General features: G+C 37.6%; 4 protein-coding genes and 1 long non-coding RNA gene across 8 annotated transcripts; 4 read left to right on the plus strand and 1 right to left on the minus strand.

Annotated features, from left to right (window-relative positions):
• Positions 1 to 1,084: 1,084 nt before the first annotated feature.
• LOC109149845 (60S ribosomal protein L27) lies at positions 1,085 to 1,721 on the plus strand. Its single transcript, XM_019297855.1, has one exon. It carries the CDS (start codon positions 1,157 to 1,159, stop codon positions 1,562 to 1,564), a length of 408 nt encoding a protein of 135 aa, XP_019153400.1. The 5' UTR covers positions 1,085 to 1,156; the 3' UTR covers positions 1,565 to 1,721.
• A 2,039-nt stretch (positions 1,722 to 3,760) lies between these two features.
• LOC109149347 lies at positions 3,761 to 4,383 on the plus strand. The gene is made up of 2 exons (XR_002048951.1): positions 3,761 to 4,037; positions 4,118 to 4,383. It is a non-coding gene; the product is annotated as an uncharacterized LOC109149347 (long non-coding RNA).
• Positions 4,384 to 4,655: 272 nt separating this feature from the next.
• On the minus strand, positions 4,656 to 9,369 carry LOC109149783 (probable protein S-acyltransferase 19). The gene is made up of 9 exons (XM_019297767.1): positions 8,853 to 9,369; positions 8,062 to 8,175; positions 7,541 to 7,951; positions 6,946 to 7,014; positions 6,766 to 6,837; positions 6,523 to 6,651; positions 6,359 to 6,439; positions 6,058 to 6,261; positions 4,656 to 5,955 (listed from the first exon to the last, which is right to left on the minus strand). Exons 1-9 carry the CDS (start codon positions 8,895 to 8,897, stop codon positions 4,945 to 4,947), a joined length of 2,136 nt encoding a protein of 711 aa, XP_019153312.1. The 5' UTR covers positions 8,898 to 9,369; the 3' UTR covers positions 4,656 to 4,944.
• A 3,892-nt stretch (positions 9,370 to 13,261) lies between these two features.
• Positions 13,262 to 19,784, plus strand: LOC109149703 (protein FAR-RED ELONGATED HYPOCOTYL 3). 4 transcript variants are annotated; one of them, XM_019297630.1, is made up of 9 exons: positions 13,262 to 13,617; positions 15,896 to 18,109; positions 18,202 to 18,258; positions 18,377 to 18,445; positions 18,520 to 18,588; positions 18,671 to 18,739; positions 18,854 to 18,901; positions 19,307 to 19,386; positions 19,464 to 19,784. In XM_019297630.1, the coding sequence occupies exons 2-8, from the start codon at positions 15,938 to 15,940 to the stop codon at positions 19,361 to 19,363; spliced, it is 2,541 nt and encodes an 846-aa protein (XP_019153175.1). In that variant the 5' UTR covers positions 13,262 to 13,617; positions 15,896 to 15,937; the 3' UTR covers positions 19,364 to 19,386; positions 19,464 to 19,784. The 4 variants fall into 4 exon arrangements, with proteins under 4 accessions (XP_019153175.1, XP_019153179.1, XP_019153178.1 ...); XM_019297634.1 differs by lacking the exon at positions 13,262 to 13,617 and adding an exon at positions 13,638 to 14,395; XM_019297633.1 differs by lacking the exon at positions 13,262 to 13,617 and adding an exon at positions 15,317 to 15,402.
• Positions 19,785 to 20,810: 1,026 nt separating this feature from the next.
• LOC109149258 (pentatricopeptide repeat-containing protein At5g50390, chloroplastic) lies at positions 20,811 to 23,848 on the plus strand. The gene has a single exon (XM_019296919.1). The coding sequence runs from the start codon at positions 21,148 to 21,150 to the stop codon at positions 23,269 to 23,271; it is 2,124 nt and encodes a 707-aa protein (XP_019152464.1). The 5' UTR covers positions 20,811 to 21,147; the 3' UTR covers positions 23,272 to 23,848.
• Positions 23,849 to 26,518: the final 2,670 nt, after the last annotated feature.

Raw genomic sequence — 26,518 nt, forward strand, 5'->3', positions numbered from 1 at the left:
CTCACCCCAGTTGACTGTGTGGATTTTCCTCGTGTCTTCGGCATGTCCCCAGAGAAAATTCCTGCAAAGCTTGTCAATATCCTTAGTAGTACTTACCGGGATGGCCAAAGATTGCATGGTGTACGTTGGGACCGTGGCAAGAGAAGTTTGGACCAACGTTCTCCTACCCGCCATACTTAGCGCACTTGCTTTCCACATTGATAGCTTATTCCTCATTTTATCGATGATGGAAGAGAAAGTGTGTTTAGAGACACGCTTATGAAGCATGGGAATACCCAGATAAGTGCCTAGATGATCTCCCACTGGAATACCCGTCTTTTCGCCGATCCTTCTTTTCATACCTGCAGAAGTGTTTGGAGAGCAGAAGATAAGGGATTTAGAGTAATTTACCTTGAGGCCAGAGACCTTACTAAACATGTCAAGACAGTTCATAACTGCCTCAACTTGGCTATCCGAAGCTTCTCCAAAGAGCAGCAAGTCATCCGCAAAGAAAAGATGAGAGAGACCAATCCCTCCACGGGTCACATGTAACGGCTTCCAAATTTTTGCAGTTACCATGTCCTGAATATCGTAAGCCAGACGCTCCATGATGAGATTAAATAAGTAGGGGGCAAGCGGATCACCTTGACGGATGCCCCGCCCCGGTGTGAAGGACGGAAGCCAGCCACCGTTCCAAAGAATGGAGATATCACTCTCACGTAAAGCAAAAAGAATTAGGTTGATAAGATTTCCCGGGAATCCAAACTTCTCTAATGTGTCCTCAAGGAAACCCCAATCCACTTTTTGTTAATTAAACAGTCTGCGAACAATGTCGCCCATTTGTTAGCTCGGAAGGCCTTGCCCAAATTTAACTATATGAACTATTTTTCAATCTCTTTGTTTTCCGTTGTTCGTGCTCTTGATCTAGACTCTTATTAATCTTAAGTAATTACAAATATTGGGCCTTGTAGATGGCCCAATAAACCAGGGCTGGACCGCTGAACCATTGTCCAAAAAGTAGAGTCAGCCCAAATAATATCTAGGGCTCCACAGAGGAACCGGGCGCACGTGACACTCGTATATAACTTCTTTATAAAGCTCAGAAACCATCTGCAACCTCAACCTTAGGGTTTCATTTTCGTCTCGCAGCAGTAAGCAGCGGCGGCTAGCGTCGAAAATGGTGAAATTTCTCAAGCCTAACAAGGCCGTTATTCTCCTTCAGGGCCGCTATGCCGGCAAGAAGGCGGTCATCGTGAAGTCCTTCGACGACGGCACTCGCGATCGCCCCTACGGCCACTGCCTTGTCGCCGGGATCGCCAAGTATCCGAGCAAGGTGATCCGCAAGGACTCCGCCAAGAAGCAGGCGAAGAAGTCTCGCGTGAGGACTTTCGTCAAGCTCGTTAACTACAACCACATTATGCCGACGCGCTACACCCTGGACGTTGACCTGAAAGACGCCGTCACCCCCGACTGCCTTCAGTCGCGGGACAAGAGAGTCGCTGCCGCGAAAGAGGCGAAAGCTCGTCTCGAAGATCGGTTCAAAACTGGGAAGAACAGGTGGTTCTTTTCCAAACTCAGGTTCTGAGTAGATCAATACATAAATACTCTCAGCCTATGAGCTTTTTGTCTGTTTCTCTTAGTAATTTTTTCAACTGGATTTTGTTTACTTGAAGATGTTATCCTTATTATATGTGACAATCGAATTTCTAATATATTTCATTTCTCTCGTTAATTATTGCTTAGTTCCTGAGTATTGATATATTGCTTGACATAGTCTAGTATTTACAGTTTCATCATTTCTATCTACCGTTGAAACTTACATTAAGTTCATGTTTGTCTTTGTTATTGAAGTTGGAATAATATAAACTGTTGCCGAGTAGCATATATGGTGTTTGATTAGGTTGCTTTCACAGGCGTTACGGGCATTGTTAATGACGTACAATGTACGTGTCAATGAAAGCATAGGGCAAAATATCTGATCTAATCCTACTACTAATGATCTTTTTCCTCGAACAGACTTGAATTGAAAGTGGTTTGTTTTGTGTAGGGATTGGGAACATGTCAATGAAATGATTGTGAATTCATTGGTTTAGAATTTTGATTTATTGTTGTTGCTTCTTATGTTGAGAAGCATATGGTGTTGATTAGGTTGCTTTCACAGGCGTTACGGGCATTGTTAATGCAGTACAATGTGCGTGTCAATGAAAGCATAGACCAATATATCTGATCTAATCCTACAACTAATGATCTTTTTCCTCGAACAAACTTGAATTGAAAGTGGTTTGTTTGGGTAGGGATTGGAACATGTCAATTAAGTGCCTGTGACTGTATAGGTTTAGAATATTGATTTATTGTGGTTGCTTTTTAATGGTGAACCCCTTCATAAACCAAATGAGGGATGTTCAAGTTTCCGAAGCATAGATCAAATGTCAGTATTAAACAGCATGGTGCATTTCCAGTTGCACATTGCTACCTGTCTCCTGCAACAAATTTCTATTACAGTTTTTTGTTACTTCACAGAATTTACAGTGTATGTATCCATGATAGAGTAACATTACAAATGAAATGTGTGGGACTATATAGATTTAGATTGTTATTTCACAGAATTGATCTAATCCTACTACTAATGGTCTTTTTCCTCTTATCAGACTTGAATTGGAAGTGGTTTGTTTGGGTAGGGATTGGAACATATCAATGAAATGCCTGTGACTTTGTAGGTTTAGGATATTGATTTATTGTTGTTGCTTTTTAATGGTGAACCCCTTCATAAAACCAAATGAGGGATGTTCAAGTTTCCGAAGCATAGATCGAAAGTCAGTATTAAACAGCATGGTGCATTTCCAGTTGCACATTGCTACCTGTCTCCTGCAACAATTTTTTATTACAGTATTGTGATTTCTAAGGAATTTACGGTGTATGATCTCTGGGTTCTAGTGTGTATGTATTGATGATCGAGTAACATTAACAATGAAATGTGTGGGATTTCATAGATTTAGATTGTTGATTTATTCTTGTTGCTTCTTACTGGTGAACCCCTTCATAATTGAAATGAAGGTTGTTCTAGTTTCCGGGGCATAGATCAAATGGCAGTATTAAACAGCATGGTGCATATCCAGTTGCATATTGCTACCTGTCTCCTGCAACAGATTTTCACTACTTGTGATTTCTAAGGAATTTACAATATATGGGTCTATAGTGGATAGGAATTTACTTTCATTTGGATATTTATATACTTGTATAATCAATCGGATATGAAATAGATGCAAGATTAGTTCAACTAGAAATGTTTGCAGCTGCCCTTAATAAAATACCATTTTTAGTATTTAAACATGTTTCTTGATTATACGGATATAACAGGGGTCTCTTATAATTGCGGATTATTTAAAGACTTAGCAATTGTAACACCCTCATCCTGTAAAATAGGTTTAATACGGCATATAATCACACATCCAAAATAATTAGCCATAAGGCTTTATAATGCTTAACTTCAATGTAGGCTTCACATCACAACAAACATAGAGATTTTCTCAACAAAATATTATGTTTTCAAAGAAAATTATCTATAAAAATGATCACTAATAATATTTTGTAAACAACTTCCAAACATAGTAGCATATAATTAGCACATACTATAACCCCTTAAAACATTTTTTTTTCAACAATACCAATAATCTTTATTATTATTTTTTTTTTGAAAATAACTTTAATTGTTATTTGAAAATATAAAATTAAGAAAAACGTCTTAATGGGAGCGCGTGGCTATAGTAATGTCATAATCTCAAAATACGAGAGGCAATATTGTTATTTTGTTTTGGTTATCGTGGTCTATCTCGTGCTTGTGCGAAGACCCGTATATCCCTTAACCTTATCCACAACCACAAACTATATTGCTCTATTGTCTCACCATATCAACGGAGCAAAAACCGGACCAGATTTGAAGCTAAAAGATACGCAAAGAAGAAATGGATGGGTTTCAACAGTTTGGTGTGCCGGTAGTCGGAATAGTTGCCGTAGCTGCTCTTACTTTCTACGCCGTAAGCTTCATGGAGATGAGTGAGGTACCATACTGGAACTCAATTCCTTTATCTCTCCTTCCTACAACATTTGCTTACAAATCTCTTGTGAATGCAATTCGCAGAAGTCTTTCAGAGAGTTGGATGAAAAAGTAGATTCCGAAAATGGAGGAGGATTCAACCCTGCCCTTAGATTTAAAGAGAGGACTGCTAGAAAAAAGGCTCAAAAACAGACCAAACCTTAGATTCATCCTATCCTCTCTCTATTTACTCTCTTAATCTTAGTTTAATATTTTATGTCAAAATATTTGAATTTTGATAGCTTGAACAGTTAATGGTTCCAAGTTGTACTGATAGAATATGTCAATTCAATTTGAAGGTTATTTTTGTACAGAATGTGTTAACATACTGAAGGGTTATTTTGAGACCAGAGTCTTTGGTCCTTGGTATAATTTGCCCCTAAATTCTAGTGATTGCAATTTTTGCATAAAAGTACAGTTTTCTTTTACTGACTTAGATTTCTGAGTTTTGAGTGATCGGTCAAAATTTCACAATGACTCTTTAAGTTTGGGATTGGGATTTGAACCCTCACATTATGACATTACTCTTAAAAACAAAAATACATGTTAATTAGTTGACCACTTGAACTACCCAAGTACGTCAAGGAAGAGAGTTTTTGATCTCATAAATCAAATTTTGAAAGGGTAAAGTGGGTCTACGAGTCCATCTGCTCTATAATACATCGTGGTAAAAGTTAGGAAATTGATTGAAGAAGAAACCACTGGAACCTCTGCCTGCTAGTTGAATCAAATCACTAGGCTGCAGGTTCCTGGAGGCCTAAATCTTACCTCCCTTCAGAGATTTCTTCTGTTTTCTCAAAACACTCAATTCCCCAACCCCCCATTGCAAATGCCAAATGCTCTAAAATACAAAACACATTACAATCGCCTACTTATTGTGGCCTGACCAAATCCCCGGGGGCGAACACAGGAAGCTGGTGGGAGGCGCCGTCTCTCTTGAACCTGGATTCCCGAGGCAAGTTCAGTGGCAGCCTCTCAAGTCCATTTCCTGATCCGGAGGTTCTCTCGTTCTTCATACTGTCCTTGATGGGCCCGCGAAACAGAGGGCCACCGAAGAATATAGACTCCCCGCTGTACATCAGCTTCTCGGACTGCTGGACCGGAGGAGGCTTTGGTGCTGGATGGGAAGGCTCTCGAGGGAGAGGGATAGGATTTGATAGTAAAGACGGTCTGCCACGAGCTTCTGCAGCTGAGACGGGGACAGATACGTACCTCCCGGCTTCTTGATCCCAGACAACAGATGTTCGTTTAACGTCTCTGAGGAGAGACGTTGGTGGAGCGACTGCAGAGAGCAGTAACGGGTCAGCAGCGCCACTTCTCTGCACGATCTTTTCATCGAAGTCCGAAGAGGTGAAAGATAACGGGCGGGTGTTATTAGCCAATGGCGCCCGAGCCTGCTCGGGGATAATAATGCCATTTAGTGCAGTAGCAGCCCGTGGGAGGGGGCTTAGCGTGACCGCCTCGTGAGCATGGCTCGGGCTGCTGAAGCTACTCATGCTTTGGGTGCCCGTCTCGTACTCGTCCCGGCTGCCTTGACTAGGCGCAAACGAGTTCCTAAACGGAGAAATCCTCAGTTCGTTTCTCGTGTCTTTGTTTCCTCCACCCGTGTCACCACTCATACTGCTTCTCACACTCATATTCTCGCTCGAGCTTAGCTCAGAATCACCCAAACGACGGTTGTCAATAGGGCGTAGGACCGACGACGATGCTCGGGCTTTAGCTGCAGCTTTCATAGCATCGCTCGAATCCAGCTTGGCGAGCCTCCACGCACTGATCTTAACGGGCCGCTTAGATGCCTTGTTTCCCTTGTCCTCGAAGCCAGCTGCGTCTGGATCAACCGTTGACGGGACTATTCCCGGTTCCAATTGAGGCGCAACTTCTTCCTGCTCCACAAGAGTCAGAACACATTCATGTCATCAGTTACTGCAACAAGAAAAGAGCGGAAAAATCGAAGACGAGAAAGGGCAAAACCGTGAGATAGTTACGTTATAATCAACAAACACACGAGGAGGGGTGCACCACGCTCCTTTATACTGCAGGCCTAACGAGCTTCCACCGCTGAAACCAGTCGTTGCAGAACCCGTTGGAGAGAGTAGAATGTTTCCCTGCTCCTCATCTATAGATGCTCCCCCCGGGGCCTCGCTCATGGCCGCCCTCATTGCAACAACATATTCGTACGTTGTAATGCCCTGACACAAGACAAAAATGCTCCATTTGGTCGTAAATAAACTTTTTTATTTTCTTATATTTTTCTAAAACAACGCTGAAAAATATACGACGATCTACCTTTCTAATCAGTATCATGTGGAAAAAGAAGAGTTCACCCAAGGGCACACAAGCCAGGACAGAAACCGCTGTACAAACAGCCTGCAAAACGCAAAAACGCAATTTTATATTATGGCGCTATTGGATAATTCCACAACAGTGCGGGGTGAGCGAAACCAAATTACCACAACGGTTGCAAATGGAGCCCGAGAGAAACCATTCCCTAATCTGTCGACTATTTCAGCCTCCATGTTCTTTTTATTCACAAAGCACCGAACCAAAACAGCAACTCCAGTCCCGGCTTCAATAGCAAGCTGCACATTCGTGTGTGTACGAGTGGCGAGAGAGAGAGAGGAGTCAGAAACCGGAGATTTTTTATTTTTTTTTCTTTTCTTCATATTCAACCAACTATTTGCCATAAAACGTACCCATACTAGACTGATGGCCATAAGAGATATAAAGGTAGCATAATTTTTTCGCCCGACACAGTTATTTAGCCACTGCAATTTTCGACAAATTTGGTCAGCTTCCCGAACAAAATAAAGCTAGGTTAGTCAGAAGGGACGAAAAATAAAAAAATATGCCTTCTGCAAAGCTATAAGATATACCCGACAATGGTGATCAAATCCGTCAACACATTTGTCACAGCTTCTACAATGTTTACTAAACTTGCATACCTGCAAGCAAAGAAGCAAAAATAATCCAAAAAGGGCATCAAACTAGGAATGTATAGCACTCAACAATCTTGATATGAAGACCGTCTATATAACTCGGTACTTTCAAATTATAGCTCCCTTGAAGTATAAACGTTTGCGCGGGGTAAAATAGGAAATAACAACTTTAGGCTATTCCTGAGTTCTCAGGAATAGCCTAATATCAAGAGGGGGAGTCTGTATTCCCCTTGCAAGGGAAATATGTCATTCCCATTGTTGTTCCTGGGAATAGAAGTTTTTACCAAACAAAGGAATAGGCCTATTCCTGGGAATGCTATTCCATTCCAAGACTATTCCGCAAACCAAACATGCCGTAAATACCTCGGCATTGCACAGTGTGCGGAATCTGTATTCCCCTTGCAAGGGGAATATGTCATTCCCATTGTTGTTCCTGGGAATAGAAGTTTTTACCAAACAAAGGAATATGCCTATTGCTGGGAATGTTATTTCATTCCAGGCCTATTCCGCGAACCAAACGTGCCATAAATACCTCGGCATTGCACAGTGTGCAGAACAAAGCATCTTCGCTCGCACCTTCCTGATCACCTCCACCGTCTTGTTTGCGACAATCCTCGTGTACGAACAAGGCACAGAAGATTCCTCCAATCTTACAACAAGAAGACCTCCTTCTAGAAGAAACTACTCGACCATCTGTTCTGTCAGCTTCCGGTTGACTTCTCTTAACAGAGTGCGATGCACCAAATGAACTTCTCGAGACTGAAGAAGGAGAAGAATTTGCATCTCCGCCAAGTCCTTCAAACTTCCCAGATGTATTTTTTGCAGAAAGTCCATGCTTTGGGCTCATATTGCTTAATAGCTCAGAATCGAACTTTGACATTATACCCGGATCTGCAGGGTTAATTGCAGTGCACCGAACATAAAGAATAAAAACCAGGAGTGCCTGCAACCACAAAAGATTATACTTGTTATCGAAGCATAAATTAAGGACAAAATCTCTGCCATATCCAACAAGGTGGGCAGGTTATTCCAATATTTAGTCAATCCACGTACCACTGGTGAATAGACTCCAACCAGTACATACTCCCAAACGTGTCCTCCAAGGAAAGGAGAGAAGAAAGCATAAAACGCAACCACTAATAAGCAGAAAACGGTTATTGCAACGACCTACAAAAAGCAGTCAAAAATTAGAAAATGTACTTGCAAATGCACATATTTGAAACATGAAGAACTCAAATAAGGTCTCCCAAAATAGCTCATCAACTATGGTTAACTACCAAGAAAGCAACAAAATTCGCATCCATTAACAATATGCAGTTATTCACACCATGCAACCCGCACCGGTTAGTTCCTGGGTGGTAGATGTTGAGCATATAGCCATTAACGTGCAATCCAACTATCAGCTTAGGCTTTTAGTTGAAATAGAGCACATGTTTCAATTTGGTATCAAGGGGCTGCTGAATCACCGTGATTTACCCCTCCATTAGCCTATCAGGGGCGAGGAATTTCGCCTTTGTGGGCAAGTTATTCACACCATACAGTTATGTAATTACCCACTGAGGCACAAAATTAAGACCAAAGCTACTTTTTTCCACCTTAAACTCTCTAAATCCATTATCTTTCCTGCCCACTCCAGCCCAAAAGGATTCCAAAATTGAAAACACAATTCCTAACCCAAGTATGCACAGGGATGAGATTTAAAGTTGAATTCCCTTTAGTAGGTTCATAAAACTAAGCAACATTTATGCAATTCTTAGTAGTGTCTTTACTAAATCCTATGAGCAGATACTGAACAAGAAAAACATCACCACATTAAGAAAAGTAGGAAAACCAAAAAGGCAGACCTGAAAGGTGTGTGCCGGAAGCTGCCATCCATGTTTCCTCACCATAGCTTCCCACTCCAACCTCTAACCAAGCTCCTTTAAAAAAAAAAAAAAAAAAAAAAATCCTTTCTTGAAAGCCCCCAATGATAGCGAGCAGGCCAATCTCAACTTTCCTCTTTGGGGAAACAGAAGATCCCAATCTCAGAGGTGAAACATTGAAACAACCAATCAAGAATTACAAAAAAACACTTAGAAAAAAGAACCCCTCATGACACTGCAAATCCAAGAAGAATGTTGGGCTTCCATTCCCAGACGACAAAAAGGGCAGAAGACGAAAGAATAATTGAAGCTGAAAGAGTTAGCGCCGACCCATCTTAACGAATTTGAAGTTGTTTTTGTTTAAAGGATAGTTGAGCCGCCGGAGGGGGAAGAAGAAGAAGATGGGTTAGGTCACTGACAGACATTAGTTTACTGACAAACATTTATTAATAACAAAACAACAACATACATCCCTAAATTTTCTGCATTCATAATAAGTGAAAAAGGATTGATTTGCAATATGAACCATTCCAGTTATCATAATTCTTTTGTAAGAAAAAAATAGCATTTTTATACATTTTACATTGAAACCTCTATCAAACATACATATATGAACATTCCCTTGGTCCACAGTCTTGATGGCATTAATGTTAGGGTAACTTAATTGGTAAGTACAAAATTGCCATCAAAATTAAATTTAAATCTTTTTTGAAATCAGTTGTCTTAAATTTATAACCATGTCTTTTTTGAAATTCAGTTATTTCTTATATTTTCATTTAATGATTTAGTAAAATAGCAAATTTTTATATTTTCCAAATTTTGGCAGATTTACGGTGGGACAAATTTCACTACAAATTAGATCGCGAGACATATGGAGAATGACCATTTGAGAATTTGGAATATAAGTTTAAATATTAAATATGAAGCATCTTAAGTTTTCAATAATACGCATAATGTTATTGCGTTCTTTTTTTAATTCATCTTCATAATATTATAGGTAATAATATTCATAAAAATATATATGTATTAGTGTATTACTGTGGTGCGGTCTGTGGGGCGCGAAAAAATAAAAATAAAAAGCTGCAGCCAACACGGTGCGGAAAAGAAGGGTATTGGAGTGATGAGGCCCTTTCTTTGATGGAAAGATACATGAAAATTAATATTTATTAATAATTGTTTAAAAAATATTTATTTATTAATAATTATGGTGGGTCCCTCACTCTTTTTTTTTTCTTCTTTTTTCATTGTCATCTTGTGGTGTCCTCATAATGACTACGGTCTATGCCTCTAAGGCTCTAATGACGAGTTGACTACCACTTTTTTTTTTTTTTTTTTTTTTTTTTGGGGGGGGTAAGACTGACTATCATATTTTACACATTCAAGTTTATTGGAAAGTCAATAGTATTATACTTGCTACTCAAACTCATTAAAATGATGCAATTAAATTTATTTTACTCATGACCAATATATTACTAGTAAAAAAATATTGTCATTTTTTAAAAATTTGTGGGTACCATAGCAATTAATTGGCCATATTTGTAACCTCATCTCCAATCTGGAAGGAGGCAGAATGTTGTTGCCTCTAGCTTCCTTCAATTATAATTTAGAAAAAATGTCTCTATGTTGCACACAACACATGTTTAATATGCACATATCATAATGTTTAATATACACAATTCGTCTGCTTTTTTTAATTGGGATTTTTTTTATTGCACAGACCGTAAGTTAATATACACACATGCTTAATCCTTCCAATTAATCTCTTTTATAGATCTATTTTTTTAATGAATAAGATTGATTTTCATGAACTCATGAGAAAGTTGGTTCTCATGCAAGGATTAAAAAATCGACATGTAACATTGGTGCAATTGGGATTCAGATGTGTTTTGATGTGTTAAATGTTGGGATTCAGATGTGTTTTGATGGATGACCTTGGTCACTTTGTTGCAGTTAGAGGAGCATCGTGGAGAGGACTATATAGTCCCAAGGAAATAGAGGCAGTATCCATCTGAGAATCTCTTAGTTAGTTGAAGTCACATAATTTTGACAAAGTAATAATCGTTAAGAATGATTCACTAATGTGGTACAAAGCATCGACTCTACGGCAGCCGACTATTCCTTTCAATTTATTTTATCTAAAATTAAAAACTTAATGAGTATGTTTGCTCATATTAATTTAGTGTTCACCGGGCTATCAACGAATCAGGCAGCCACTCATGTACTAGTCAACTAGTATGTTTCTGTCTAATTACTCGAAGTAGTTCTATAACCCTCCCACCATCATTTGTAATGCTCTTCCGTTGAATATGAATTAATATATTTATCTTTCAAAAAACAAAAACTTCATAAATTGTTTGATATGTGCATTTTTAAATTTTTTTTTTTTTGATTGGTGGAACTTATTTTTCCTCATAGAACTTTTATTTCAAAAGTTGTATAGAATTGAAGCGGTTGTTTACCAAAGGGGAAAATTGGATAATTTTATAGAAAAACAGTAAATTGGAGAAGTAAAGAAAAAAAAAAAAAAAAAAAAAAAACTTGTTTACTAAACTCAGTTCTCCACGGTTCCTATTCTATCTCCCTTCTATATTCCTAATTCTCTAGTACTGGTTCGTAATCACGATATGTGTTACATGATTTATATTGCTTATTAGTTGTATTTTTTGTAATCATAATATAATTATTATGTATAATTGAGTGTAAATATCACACAAATATAAAATTTTGGGTTGTTATTAATGTTTATAAACTTTGATATACGTATCTTACATATAATAAAGCTATATGGTTGGGAAATAATTAATGTTACAATTAATTACCAATATTATTATTATTATTACTAGCTATAAATATAAAATAGCCACAACATCTTTTACTATAAAGAAAAAAAAAGCACAACATTTGAAAAATAAAATAGCTATTTTTTTTTTCGCCCATAACAAAGAATTACATTTTATTGAATTAATGGAGTTATTAAATGTTATGATATTAGGATTAAGGATTCCGATTCACGATTAATAGAAAATATGAAACGGTGAAATATTAGTTAAATCTCTGGCTTTACAATGAAAGTCTATTCGATATGCTTTTGTTATTTATGGTGGTTCTTGGGATTACAATATTAATTAAATTTTCGATGAAAGTCTATTCAATATCTGAAACAGTGCAATTAATGCAAGCCTCTACATATAATTTTTCTCCATCTCAAATGCTTCAAAGAAATGGCAGAAGCGAGAAGGGATGAAGAAAGCAAATGTTGCGGGCCGTGGGTCAATTATTGTACTTCAGAATTAAAAAAAAAAATCATTTAAGCCATAAATAAAAATTTAAATATACATAAATGTATATATCGTATGTGTCTTTAATGTTTTTCTGGATGTCTAAACTTAGGACTTTTAAAAGAAAAAAAAAATACATTTGAATTATCTCAACAAAAAGTGGTCTTGGACTTATAAAATGACATTTGAGTTTATGGAATGTCATGTGCATAAAGAATATATTATATAATCATATAAAAAAATGTGTTCAATTAGAGTTTAAATTTACTCATACAAAATTTGAAATTTGCTTTCTAAATGTAATTATCTTAGTTATTATTCGTATTGTGAAAATTATAATATAGATGAAATACAATTAAGAATAAATCAATGTAATTATGTAAATTCTCTCTATAAGTTTATTTGAATATGTACATAATTAGAGATTATATTAACCATACAAAATTTTAATTATAATTTTGTATTCTATAAAAATAATAAATACTTGACCAATGGAAGCTCAAAAATATAATTATATTAAACAATTTAAAATATATTATATAATCATATAAAAAATGTGTTCAATTAGAGTTTAAATTTACTCATACAAAATTTGAAATTTACTTTCTAAATGTAATTATCTTAGTTATTATTCGTATTGTGAAAATTATAATATAAATGAAATACAATTAAGAATAAATCAATATAATTATGTAAATTCTGTCTAAATTCTGTCTATAAGTTTATTTGAATATGTACATAATTAGAGATTATATTAACTATACAAAATTTTAATTATAATTTTGTATTCTATAAAAATAATAAATACTTGACCAATGGAAGCTCAAAAATATTATTATATTAAACAATTTAAAATATTTTTATTTTTTTATTTTTTATTTATATTTATAATAACATAATTTTTTCCCTGTGTATCGCGCGGGTGAATTACTAGTTATTTATTATAGAGTATAATTGTTTGAGTTTTTTTTGCCAATAAGACAAAATAAAAAGTATAAACCTTGATTAACTGAAGATGAATCCGAATTAAATGGGAGCGTGTGATTCATGTTGAAGCGGCTCGCGTGGGCATAAGCAGGTGCGTCACGCAACGCAAATCAATAACCCAAAAGCACGTCTCGTCAACCATATATGGAGAGTGGCAAGAAATAAACGCGCGATAGAGAGGCGCTTGGTTTTCATCGTTGACCGCAAGGCCGAGAAGGGGACGAACGAAGAGGAGGCGGAGAGGGCGGTCACGCGCGGCGGATTCACCAGCGAGTGACGAAAAGGGGGCGAGTGAAGAGCAGCTGCGAGGAAGAAGAACAACAAACAAACCCTAATTTAGCAGAAGCCAAGGGGGGAAAAATTCCAGTCCACTCGCCAGAGACCCTCGCGTGAAATTCCAGTTTGCAGATCGAGTGGAGGTGCGTGAGAAAACATAGATACAACATATACATACACCAGACGCTCCTGAGTTTAGATTACAGGTATATCGCCGCCACTTCATCCTCTCTCTCTCTTTCTCTCTCTTCCTTCTTCTCGTACTCTCTGTCTATAAAGATTGCCATTGTTTAGCTTCTGCTTGTTAATTGCATTCGTTTCTGCTCTCTGATATGCACTTTTCCCCTCCCACTCTTAGCTGCTATTTGGAGTAGCAGTGTTTTGTTACTCTAGACTGTTTCTGAGCTCATTATAGGGAAATTCGGCAAATTCAGTTTTTTTTTTTTTTAATTCGATAATTATATTCAAGCGCCGCAGTCCTGCACCTAGAATTGAGCTTCCGTATTCCCTTCTACAACTTGAGAATTGAGCAAACAAGAATATTTGCTGTGTTCTTGTGTTGGGGGCTACTGATTGAGTTTGAATGTACAAATGCATAGTGGGTGATGATAAAAATGTAGGGCTTGATTAGTCTGTCTGATGACCTGTTGAGATTTTAAGTCCCTACATGTGGATTGGGGTGGTGGCAGGAGATTCCTGTGAACATGATTTGAACAGGGAAAACACTGGTGTATATATGTATTGTACTCAATAAATCTTGGTGTAAGCTGGCTTGTTGATTGAGTATGCCAATCAATAGTTTCAATTATTATGAGCACTTCAATTTCACACTTCAATAGTGTTAGTAAGTAAAGGCCTTTTCCACTTGGTGCAAGGAAGTTGTTCTTTTTATAACCTAAGATGATAGTGCTCTTGAGCTCAACTGTGACTTTGATTGGAGCTTTATGCAAATGGATGACAGCCATTTTTACGATCTGAAACATCATAAGTACAATCATTTAATATAAATAGAGGAGTGTAACTTAAAATGCTTCTGTTTTTATCTAGCTGATAGGCATCAGAACATAATGGTTCCTTTTATGGTTTTGCTTCCCTTTCTGCTGTTTTCCTCGACACTCTTTTGTGGGGTGTGGGCTGCCCTTTATGCTTTATACTCCGTAACAAGGTTCACAACTGAAACCTATTAGTAAAATGCATTACATTTTGCAACCCATTAGTAAGCATCGGTATGCCACCTGACCACCACTTAGCTATAAGGGGTTTCCTTCATCCCTGCATATCTTAAAAAAAAAAAAAGTATAACAAATGTGAGCAATATAGAACGGGATTCTTTATTTTAGACAGTAATGGATGAGAATGATTGCTTTAGGTCACTATTGAAGATTATTAGTGTGACTTATGGAGTATATGGAAACAAGAGATTAACAATTAACTTATTACAGATTGTAAACCAATATGCCATTTAGATTAGTCTAAATCAACCATATTAAATGATTCAGGCATAGGGGATTGGCAACTATTAATGGAGCTTTATTCGTGTTATTGGCATCACAGAAAAGCCAGTGGAAGATGGAGGCCTGTTGGGTGGAGGGTGCTCAATATTTCCTCTACAAGTTTGAATTATAGAATGTAGAGCATATGTAGCGTCAGCTTTCTAATTGGAAAATTCTTTCTCATTTTGAGTGCTGTTGTGGAACCTGTCAGGAATATTTATTTGTTAAGTACCATTCTGCTGGGTTCTGGGCACCATCATTTCATACTGATAGCAATTTGTATTTGTTTGTGCTGCAAGTTTTTTTTTTTTTTTTACAGCTTTCAGTTTTAAGGCATGTCTCCTTGGTGTGACGCATGATAAGATGTTTAATGGAAGCTTGGGAGTTGGGACTGCTCATCCAAATATTGGTTTAAATTTCAGTAATGTTCTAGAGTGCCGTTTTTGTTTTATTCTGGTGTAAAAGTATGACATAATGAGGGATGAAATGACAAAGAATGTGAGGAGAATTATCATTACAGAATTTGAAATTACATAGACCCATGATTATATTTGTGTAAACAATTTATGTTTAACATGTGGAAGAACATACTTAATGTACATTATTTTTTAAAATGCACTGGATTGATGATAATTCATACTATGTTTATCTACTTTCTTTATTTAAACATAGATAACTCCTATCATGTTAATGTAGTTTCTTTATTTTATCTTATTTTTTCAATGCACTTAATTTGGGATGATATAGGGTGATAATAATCTTGTTCTTGACCAGCTCAGAATGGATGTGTGTGTATAGCTTCTTCTTCTCTCTTTTTATTTACTTTATTATTTATTTTAAATATTACGTTTGAAGTTTACTCCTTGCGACTGGTATCTTTTTTTAATTTTATTTCAGTTGTTGAATATGTACATGTACATAAGTATGACTATTAAATCCAACTCTGGATGCAACTGCTTCAATAACTTTTTTGTTTTGTTTTTGATTTCAGGTCTGCATAACTTAGATAGAAAGCCAATAGTTGGTTGTCAACATGGATATCGATCTTAGATTACCTTCAGGAGATCATGATAAAGAAGAAGAAGAAACAAATGGTATTGTTAACTTGCTTGATCATGAAGAGAAACTCGATGGTGTCGAAGTGGGTGGAGATATGGACATTGAAGAGAAAATACATGTTGAAGATGGAGGGGAGATGAACTCTCCCATGGGCGATATGGGAGAATTTAAAGAGGATGTAAATCTTGAGCCACTTGCTGGTATGGAATTTGAATCACATGGGGAGGCATATGCCTACTATCAAGAATATGCCAGGTCCATGGGATTTAACACTGCAATACAAAACAGCCGTCGTTCAAAGACATCAAGAGAGTTCATTGATGCTAAATTTGCATGTTCTAGATATGGTACTAAGCGTGAATATGAGAAACCTGCAAACCGCCCACGTAGTAGACAGGGAAGTAAGCAGGATCAAGAAAATGCCACTGGTCGACGAGCATGTGCAAAGACCGACTGCAAAGCAAGCATGCATGTTAAGCGTAGACCTGATGGGAAATGGATTATTCACAGATTTGAGAAAGAGCATAACCATGAACTTATGCCTGCCCAAGCTGTCAGTGAACAGACTAAGAGGATGTATGCTGCAATGGCAAGACAATTTGCTGAATACAAAAATGTTGTTGGTCTAAAACATGACTCCAGAAGTCCATCTGATAAAGTTCGGAATTTGGCTATGGAAGCGGGTGAGGCAAATATTTTGCTTGAATTCTTTATTCAGATGCAGAGTATGAATTCCAACTTCTTTTATGCCATAGATGTAAGTGAGGATCACCGTTTAAAGAATTTGTTCTGGACTGATGCAAAAAGTAGACATGATTATGCGAATTTCAGTGATGTTGTGTCTTTTGACACTACCTATCTTAGAAACAAGTATAAAATGCCGCTAGCACTTTTTATTGGGGTGAACCAGCACTATCAGTTCATGTTGCTTGGATGTGCTTTACTGTCTGATGAAAGTTCAGAAACATTTTCTTGGGTGATGCGGACATGGCTAAAGGCAATGGGTGATCAAGCTCCCAAAATCATAATCACTGACCAAGAAATGGTCATGAAGTCAGTCGTTTCAGAAATCATGCCATCAACCCTCCATTTCTTTTGTCAGTGGCATGTACTTGGAAAGGTCTCTGAAAATCTTAATCATATCATTAAGCAGAGTGAGGAATTCATGGCAGAGTTTGAAAATTGCATTTACAGGTCATGGACAGATGAGGAATTTGAAAAGAGTTGGCAAAACCTGGTTCAAAAGTTTGAACTTGGAGAAAATGAATTGATGATGTCGCTGTATGAGGACCGGACGAAATGGGTACCTACATTCATGAAGAATGCATTTTTAGCTGGTATGTCTACAGCTCTGCGATCTGAGAGTTTGAACTCTTTCTTTGACAAATATGTGCATAGGAAGACCACCATCCAGGAGTTTGTAAAACTGTATGAAGCTATCTTACAAGATAGGTATGAAGAGGAAGCAAAGGCAGATTCTGATACATGGAACAAACAGCCTGCTTTGAAGTCTCCATCACCATTTGAGAAGCATGTGGCAGGGGTGTACACACATGCTGTATTTAAGAAATTTCAAGTTGAAGTTGTAGCTGCAGTTGCCTGTATTCCCAAAGATGAGAAGCGAGATGAGACAGCTGTAACTTTTATAATTCAAGATTTTGAAAAGAGTCAAGAATTCACGGTAACCTGGAATGGGCATAAGTCAGAAGTATCCTGTATGTGCCACATGTTTGAGTATAAAGGCTTTCTTTGTAGACATGCGATGGTTGTTCTTCAAATAGGTGGCATTTCTACCATTCCACCACAATATATCTTGAAACGATGGACAAAAGATGCCAAGGTCAGATTCCCTGTGATAGATGGATCTGAAGGTGTGCAGTCTAGGGTTCAAAGATACAATTATCTATGTCAGCAAGCAATGAGATTGGCTGAAGAAGGATCTTTATCTCAAGAAAGTTACAGATTTGCTTTTCGCTCACTTGATGAAACTTTGGGGAATTGTGTGGATGCTAACAGCTCAAATAAGAATCTTGTTGATGCTGGTACTACATCTACTCCGGGTCTTCTATGCATAGAAGAAGATAACCAAAGTAGAAGCATGAATAAGATGAATAAGAAGAAAAATAACCCTACTAAAAAAAGAAAGGTCCGTTCTGAAATATTGTATATTTGTATATAGAGTATGAGGTAACTTATTATGTGGTTTGCTGACATGTGTACTTCCTCTTCTATGCACAGGCAAACTCTGAACCAGATGTTATGGCTGTAGGAGCACCAGAAAATCTGCAACAAATGGTTTGTTTTATTTGATTCTTGCTAAATGCAAAAGTTTAATGCCATCTCATAAAATATTCATTAGAACTTAAAATTTAACTTGTTCATATGTTTTAATCAAACTTATTTGCTTTTGTAGGATAAATTAAGCTCTAGACCAGTAACTCTGGATGGTTATTTTGGCCCACAACATGGTCTACAAGGCATGGTATGGTCTGCTATAATTTGGGTCACACTTAAAACATGTAGTTCTGTTCTAAACTTGGCCATTAATTTTTCCAGGTACAGTTGAACTTGATGGCACCAACTCGTGACAACTACTATGGAAACCAGCAACCTATTCAGGGGCTAGTATGTCATATCTAAATCATGGCTAGTCTGATTTATCATATAAAACAAACAGAGTAATGATTATGATTTTGTTTCTCCATAGGGACAGTTAAACTCTATCGCACCCACACATGATGGCTATTATGGGACTCAACCTACAATGCATGGGCTGGTATATAACATTTTTAGTGCCTGTGGTTATGCTTTTAAATCGAGATATACATGCGTTTTTTTGATAGGTAAGTTACAATTGTAATACCAATACACTTTCTGTTTACGGCTGCAGGGCCAAATGGACTTCTTCCGAACCCCAAATTACCCATATGGCATTCGGGTGAGTTCCCTTTATAACTAGTGCTGTTCCTACAAAAGAAAGCTGATTATCATCTGATATTGAACAATATATATTCTTATGGCATACTTCATGTGAATTTATATACTGGATGCATGTAGTTTTTAATTTAATTTTATATTATTTGAGCTAGGAGCTAGAAGGTATTAGAATATAAAAGGAACTGAATTAGCTTATCTGATTATATCTGAAAAAAAAATAAAATTATGTTTTGTGATATATCTGTCTTAGTACAAACTACAAAGGATACAAACACTTGTGTGGTAACCTATGTCAAAATAAAGGGGGGGGGGGGGGGGGGGGGGGGGGGGGGGGGGGGGGTGATGTTGAACCTATGCACTGCTTGAGTGTAATGTCTTGTAACGCGGTTTTCACTCACATTGGCAGGAAGAACCGAACGTAAGACCTACACAGTTGCATGATGAGGCTTCCAGACATACCTGAGGACAAAATTTCTTGCCACCTAGGTAAACATTGCAGCATTTTCACAAATTCTTGAAAACCAACTCATAAAATGCCTGAGCGAGAGTTCCTTCGCATGCAGGGGCACATGGAAGTGTGAGGTGAAAATCTTTTAGAACGCAATATGGTTTGTGCGTCGTGCTCTGGATTTGTGAAGGCAAGAATCTCTAGATCTTGTAAAATAAGGGAGAAAATAGACAGTTAGAAGTAATGGTGTAATGTTGTATAAAGGCTGTTGTAGCATTGTTTGTGATGAATTCAGTATATTTAGAGACCATTCAAGATAAGAACCAAGCAGAGTGTAATCTTTCTTTAAGCTACTGCAATTAGACAGTAACAATAGCAGAATTTGTTGTACTTTTCGTTCTCCAGTTTGTACCTGAGGTATTATTCTCTCTCTGTATGTTAAAAACTGTCTTAGTATATTAAGATGTTTAACAAAAATTACCCGCATGGGCAGCTCAATTGGTCACAAGGTTGAAGTTTGAGAACAGTGACTCGGATCGAGTCTCACCAATGCTCAGCTTAGTCTATGTTTATCTGAGTTATCAGATTTAACCTTTTGGGAACAATGTTAAACAAAAACTGTTATAGATAAACTTAACAAAATATATAATTTAATTACCAAAAATGATCTTGAAATAAGAATTTGGAATTAAATTATGAAATTAATACATTTATGACATATATCCACTCAATTAGTTATCCAATTTGTATTAAATATAGTCCCATAAATCAGATAAATTAGAATATTAAGATTAAGGGAAACTTGTAAATTTCTTTTTGAATAACGAGAAAACTCGAAACCACTATCAGGACCTAGTCAATGTTACATATTCTTATAGGCTGGCGCTTCATACTTTTCCATGATTCTAGTTCATAATCCAGTTAGACAATTAAGTTTTGAAAACAAATAAATTGATTTTTTTTTAAAACCCTATATAACAATAATATAAATGATTTTATCTCTATTAATTTTGTAAATACATTTTAACTTTAAATGATTAAGGGTGTACACTGTACACTAAATAAACTCGCTAATGATGTTAGCCGACAAAGGATCATAATGAGTTAAACTAATCTAGATTGTCATAGTTGATTAACTATCAAAAAGGCTAATATGCTTCTTCGGTAGAAGTGTAATTTGTAATTTTGTGATTATCAAGTAAAACAGTATAAACAGACAGTCCGTAATTGTGTGATTACTAAATACTAAGCCAAAAGGCTACAAAATTTGGTTGGAATTGTCCCAAATAATATTTAATTATTTGATTAAAGCGAGGGAATTCCACTATATCATAAGAATTTATTGATAAAAAATAAAAATCACCTTCAAAGACCACAAAATAAAATAATAGAGGGCTAAAGTGTACAAATAAAAATGAATAAGGACTAAATCGCCTCTATATCTATAACTGAGGGACTTGTGTACAATTAACGGTAAAATCGAGGAAATTTAGCGGATCTTCCAAAGTTTCCCCGCCCTGAATCTGTCAACAAACACCTTTGATAGATCATAGATATATCCCCCGACAACTCTGGAGCTGCGAATCACCGTCCTCCTCCGTATAAAACTATCAAACCCGCCGCCATTCCTATCCCGCCGGCGAGGAGCCAGGCTGTGCGTTTTGCTGCTCCCACGCGCGACATCTTGATCCAATACTCCGTTAACTTGAAGAGTTTATAGTCTCATTGCAATTGAGGTGGAGGTAGCTTTTGTTTAATTCTGCGCTTTAGCAGAGTTTTTCTTTGTTCTTCTTCCGGTCATGAATATCTCGCTGCCTCTGGATCAGCTCCAGAGCGGCTGTGGATATGCGCGTTCTTTGGCGGAGCCCAACGCTTTGAGAGAAAAGCTTCGACTCTCCGGGCAGTTATCGGTGAACAGTGATAAAAAGCACCGGCACCGGAGCTTGTTTTCCCGGATTAAATGCTCATTTGTGGAGCCCGGGTTGGTTAGACCACCCCGTCCTATACCTATACCCAAACCGAAGCCGTCGTCCAAGATGGAGGATGTTTTGAGCAAAGAACTTCGTGGCGATGAGACTCCAAGGGAGGATTTGAGATCCAGCATCTGTGAGGAGATTGAGAAGCTGGTTTCGCACAAAAGGTACCGCGAAGCACTCGAATTCTTCGACATTTTGTATTGCGCGGGTGACCTTGACGTTGGTGTGATTACCTACGATGCATTGATCAATGCTTGTATGGAGTTGAGGTCGATTAGAGGCGCCAAGAGAGTGTATGATCATATTGTTAGGTCTGGGTTTCGACCTGATATGTATATGAGTAACAGGATATTGCTGATGCATGTGAGATGTGGGTTGATGTTAGATGCTCGGCAGTTATTCGAAGAAATGCCCCAAAAAAACTATGTTTCTTGGAACAAAATGGTTGCCGGGCTTGTGGAATCGGGCGATTATGTAGAGGCCTTCCAGTTGTTTATAAGGAAGTCGGATTACTCTGACGCTGGGCCTCGACTGATTTCCCCCATGATTGTAGCAGCTGCGGGTTTGGAGCTCATTTCTGCAGGAGAACAATTGCATTGTTTTGCTGTGAAGTTGGGCCTTGCTGATGACGTATTCATATCCTGTTCTTTGATTAATATGTACAGCAAGTGTGGCAGCATAGAAGATGCTCAGTTTGTGTTTGATGAAATGCCGGAGAAGACCTCAGTTGGATGGAATACTATCATTGCTGGCTATGCTTTTAATGGATATAGCGAGGAGGCTTTGTGTCTGTACGATGAAATGCAAGAAGCTGGAGTTCAGATGTCAAGTGCCACATTTACAATTGTTTTACGAGTTTGCACAAGGTTGGCTTCAGTAGAGCATGCCAAGCAAGCTCATGCTGGGCTGGTTCGTCATGGCTTTGGGTCAGATATAATAGCCAATACAGCACTTATTGATTTCTATAGCAAATGGGGCAGGATAGAAGATGCGAGGAATGTTTTTAACAAGATGCCAAAAAAGAATATCATATCTTGGAATGCCTTGATAGCTGGATATGGTAAACAGGGGAGGGGAGTTGAGGCTGTTGAGTTATTTGATAAAATGGGTTATGAAGGAATGGTTCCCAATCATGTTACTTTCCTAGCTGTTTTATCTGCTTGTAGCTATTCTGGTTTGACAGATTTGGGATGGGAGATATTTGACTCGATGAGAAGAGACTACAAGGTAAAGCCTCGGCAAATGCACTATGCATGTATGATTGAACTGCTAGGCCGAGAAGGGCTTTTGGATGAAGCCTGTTCATTGTTAAGAGATGTTCCCTATAGGCCATCATTGAACATGTGGGCTGCCTTATTGACGGCCTGCAGAGTCCACGAGAATTCTGTTCTTGGAAAATTAGCAGCCGAGAGGCTTTATGATTTGGAACCTAAAAAACTTAGCAACTATATAGTGCTTTTGAACATCTATAATAGTCTGGGGAAGCTAGAAGAAGCGGCAGCTGTTGTTCAGACACTGAAACGAAAAGGTTTGAGAATGATGCCTGCATGTACCTGGATAGAGATTCAGAAGCAGCAAGTAGTTTTTTACTCTGCAGACAAGCACCACGCCCAAACCAAGGAGATATATGAGAATCTAGATAATTTGATGCTTGAGATATCAAAGCACGGTTATGTTGCCAAGGAAAGGACTTTGCTTCCTGATGTGGATGAGAGTGAGCAAAAATTACTACCTTATCACAGTGAAAGGTTAGCAATTTCTTTTGGCCTTATAAACACCCCAAGTGGCAGTCCATTACAACTGGTACAGAGCCATAGAATATGCAATGATTGCCATAATGCAATTAAACTCATAGCCATGGTTACAGACCGAGAATTTGTTATCAAAGATGACAGCAGATTTCATCGGTTCAAAAATGGAAGGTGCTCCTGTGGAGACTACTGGTGATGACTGATGAGTAGGAACTACTAATCTGATCATTTTGGTGTCAGCATGACATACATTCTCTGTGAATCTTTTCTCAGCTTTTCAGTATCTTAAAGGATCTGATGCATATAATTATTCATTCTCATGAATCCTCGGCAGAAAATACATTCATTAGAATCGATTGTTTTAGTAGAGAAGGCACAATTAACAGTTCGTCGGTTACTGTCAATGTGGATGGTATTCTGTCCCTCCATTTCTAATCTGAGTATTTCTGCTAGAAGTCATTAAAGTGAAGTTGCAAACTTGTGGATGGTATTCTGTCCCTCCATTTCTAATCTGAGTATTTCTGCTAGAAGTCATTAAAGTGAAGTTGCAAACTTCCGTGTTTACAAGTCTGAATTCTCTAGGTCATAGCAGGCTGAGCTGGTTTGGTTCATCTTTAAATTTTTGGTTGGTAGAACATTAGTGTAGTTAAGAAAGTAGTCTTCAGTAGTCATCCATTCTAAAATGGATTATCTATGTGACTATGTAGAAGTTACATGATTTATCATTTTTTTAAAGTTATATAATACTAGTAAACTTTTGTGGTTGCTCTGTTCTTTTCACTTTCATTCTTTTTCCCTTTTTTTGCCCAATATTTACATGCTGCATATAATAAAGGAAAATTTCATGTATATTCTGGGGGAGGATTACTCCTGCCACGTGATTGTTCTGATTAGGTGAAAGATAAATGCAAACACGGGCAAGGAAAATAATCTTATTGGCCAACTATACCATTTTGAACGAAGCTGATATATATCAAACGTCAACTTCAAGAGCTAACGACTATTATAAGTTTTTAAACATTCATGGCAATTTTTGTGTGCAGCTTGAGAAGTTGAGTGAGATACAGTTCAACCTGTATCACAGTGGTTCATAATAGATGCTTGGCTGCAGGTAAGCTCTAAATATTATTATAATTGATTTCAGTTATATTACCACACCCCCCACCCCCCCCACCCCCCACCCCCCCACACACCCAAAAAAAAGAAGAAAAGATCACTTTTGATCTACTTCTATTAGTTGGCGTTGGGGGGACAAAAACTAGAACAAAAATTGGATAGGAATTTGACAAAAATAGACCTGTTAATAGAATCCTAATAAAGGATCATTTTTGTCCAATAATAATAACTGGGGGACCTTTTTAGTCCAAATTGATAGTTGGGTATTAAAAGGAGCATATTATAAAGAATGCCATTACTTTCTTCTGAAATACTTGTTTCTGCTGATTGGCTGATTGCTTCACTCCTAATTTGTAGATAGTTGAATGTAGACGGGTGCTAAAATGGAATTATGCATATGGATATTACTTACCTGAGCATGACCGTGCCAAGAGGCAATTCTTTGAGTATCTACAAGGTCTTCTATTGTAAAGTTCCGCTGTTTTTTGCTTTACTGACTACTGAGGCATCTTTCTTGTATCCCTTAGGTGAAGCTGAGATTGGACTAGAACGGCTTCATCAATGTGCCAAGAAGGAACCCAAAGATACCTTAATGCAGATGGTCCATAGAAAGACTTCAAAGAATTCCACACAAAGCTAGCTGGGCTGACAACTTGACAAGGTAATTTCCAACATAAGTTTCTGTATCTCCAATATTTTTAATTTTTTTGAGGAATGTATCTCCAATATTTAATTATGAAGAAATGTGTTACAAAAATTATGGTTGGACTGCTATATTTGTTGAACTTATTTCATTGTTAGAATATCAGTTGGTTACCATGAAACATAGAGACCATTTTCTGAAATCATATGCTTGCCATGTACTATTTGAACAACATTCCAAATGGGCACAAGGAACATTTTGCCATTTAGTATCCAAGCCATGTGTCGAATATGCACTTAGACGTGGTTTGACTGTGCATGCCCAACATCCCAATTCCCAAGCATGTCCTAAACATTTTTATTATCTGATTTACCCTGACACAGTGGGAACAATTGAGGAAGTGTACGTCAATTATGAACATCATACAATCTTGATGTATCAACCTAAGCGGCATAAGATGAATACTGTCAAATTCTTCATACAAATTTTGAACTGCCTGTCTGATTTTGTGAAGCAATGATATGACAGTTTCACTCGGAATTACTTTGAAAAACCTTGTCCGAGCTTTAGCAAATGGTCTGTCAGATGTGGACCCTCGAGGTGCTTGCAGCAGGGCAGCACGTTCAAAAAACCTGGGATGTTTAAGCAGCAAACGAAGCAGAAGTAGGGGCAGGGGAACCACATCCAGATCAAGCATTTCCTAAAACATAGACGATTCGGGTCACTGGTCTTGTCAGTACTGCACATATGCCAACATTAGATCTGGCCAGATGTGTCAGCAACGCCCTTGAAGCCAATCTGCAGTGCATCTGCTGACGTCTGGGTTGTTGGGGGAATGTGATACCGCATCTGCTGACATCTGGGTTGCTGGGGAAACGAGGATATCACAGTTTTTTAGTTACTGTCATTGTGGATAATATTCTGGTCCTCTATAACTATTTTTTCTCTCAAATACTGCTTACTGAACCAGTGAGCTAAGCCTGTGCGGGCACCATAACTCCATTTCTTTTTGAAAGGAAGAAATGGAGTTATGGTGCCCGCATAGGCTTAGCTCACTGGTTCAGTAAGCAGTATTTGAGAGAATATTGCGGGCACCATAACTCCATTTCTAATCTGAGTATTTCTACTAGAAGGCATTAAAAGTGAAGTTGAAAACTTCTGTGTTTACAAGTCTGACTTCTCTTGGTTGTGGCAGGCTGATTTGGTTTGGTTCATCTTTACCATTTTTGGTTGGCATAACATTATTGTAGTTAAGAAAGTTGTCTCAAGCCAACTTGCTTCAGTAGTCATCCATTCTAAAATGGATTATCTATGTGTGACTCTATAGGAATTGCATGATTTATCATTCTTTTTCCCTTTGTTTTTGGCTCAATATTTACATGTTGCATATAATAAATGGAAATTTCAAGGGTATTTTGGAGAGAATAACTCCAACGTGATTTGTTTTGATTATGTAAAAAATAAATAAAAATGGGTCACCCCTTCAATCAATAGATTAGGTGCAAGTAATACATCATGCAACATAGCTCTATAGTAAAAGCTTGTGTGGCCAATTTTACATTTATTATTTTTTTTTTTTTACAAAGGAAGGGGGACACCCACATATACTATCTACGCCTTCACCAAGGCTCGAACTTAAGACATCCCACATAAGGGGCCAATCGGATACCAGTGGACTACAAGC

Source organism: Ipomoea nil, unplaced genomic scaffold, assembly GCF_001879475.1.
Source record: "Ipomoea nil cultivar Tokyo-kokei standard unplaced genomic scaffold, Asagao_1.1 scaffold2159, whole genome shotgun sequence".
Taxonomy (NCBI): Eukaryota; Viridiplantae; Streptophyta; class Magnoliopsida; order Solanales; family Convolvulaceae; genus Ipomoea; species Ipomoea nil.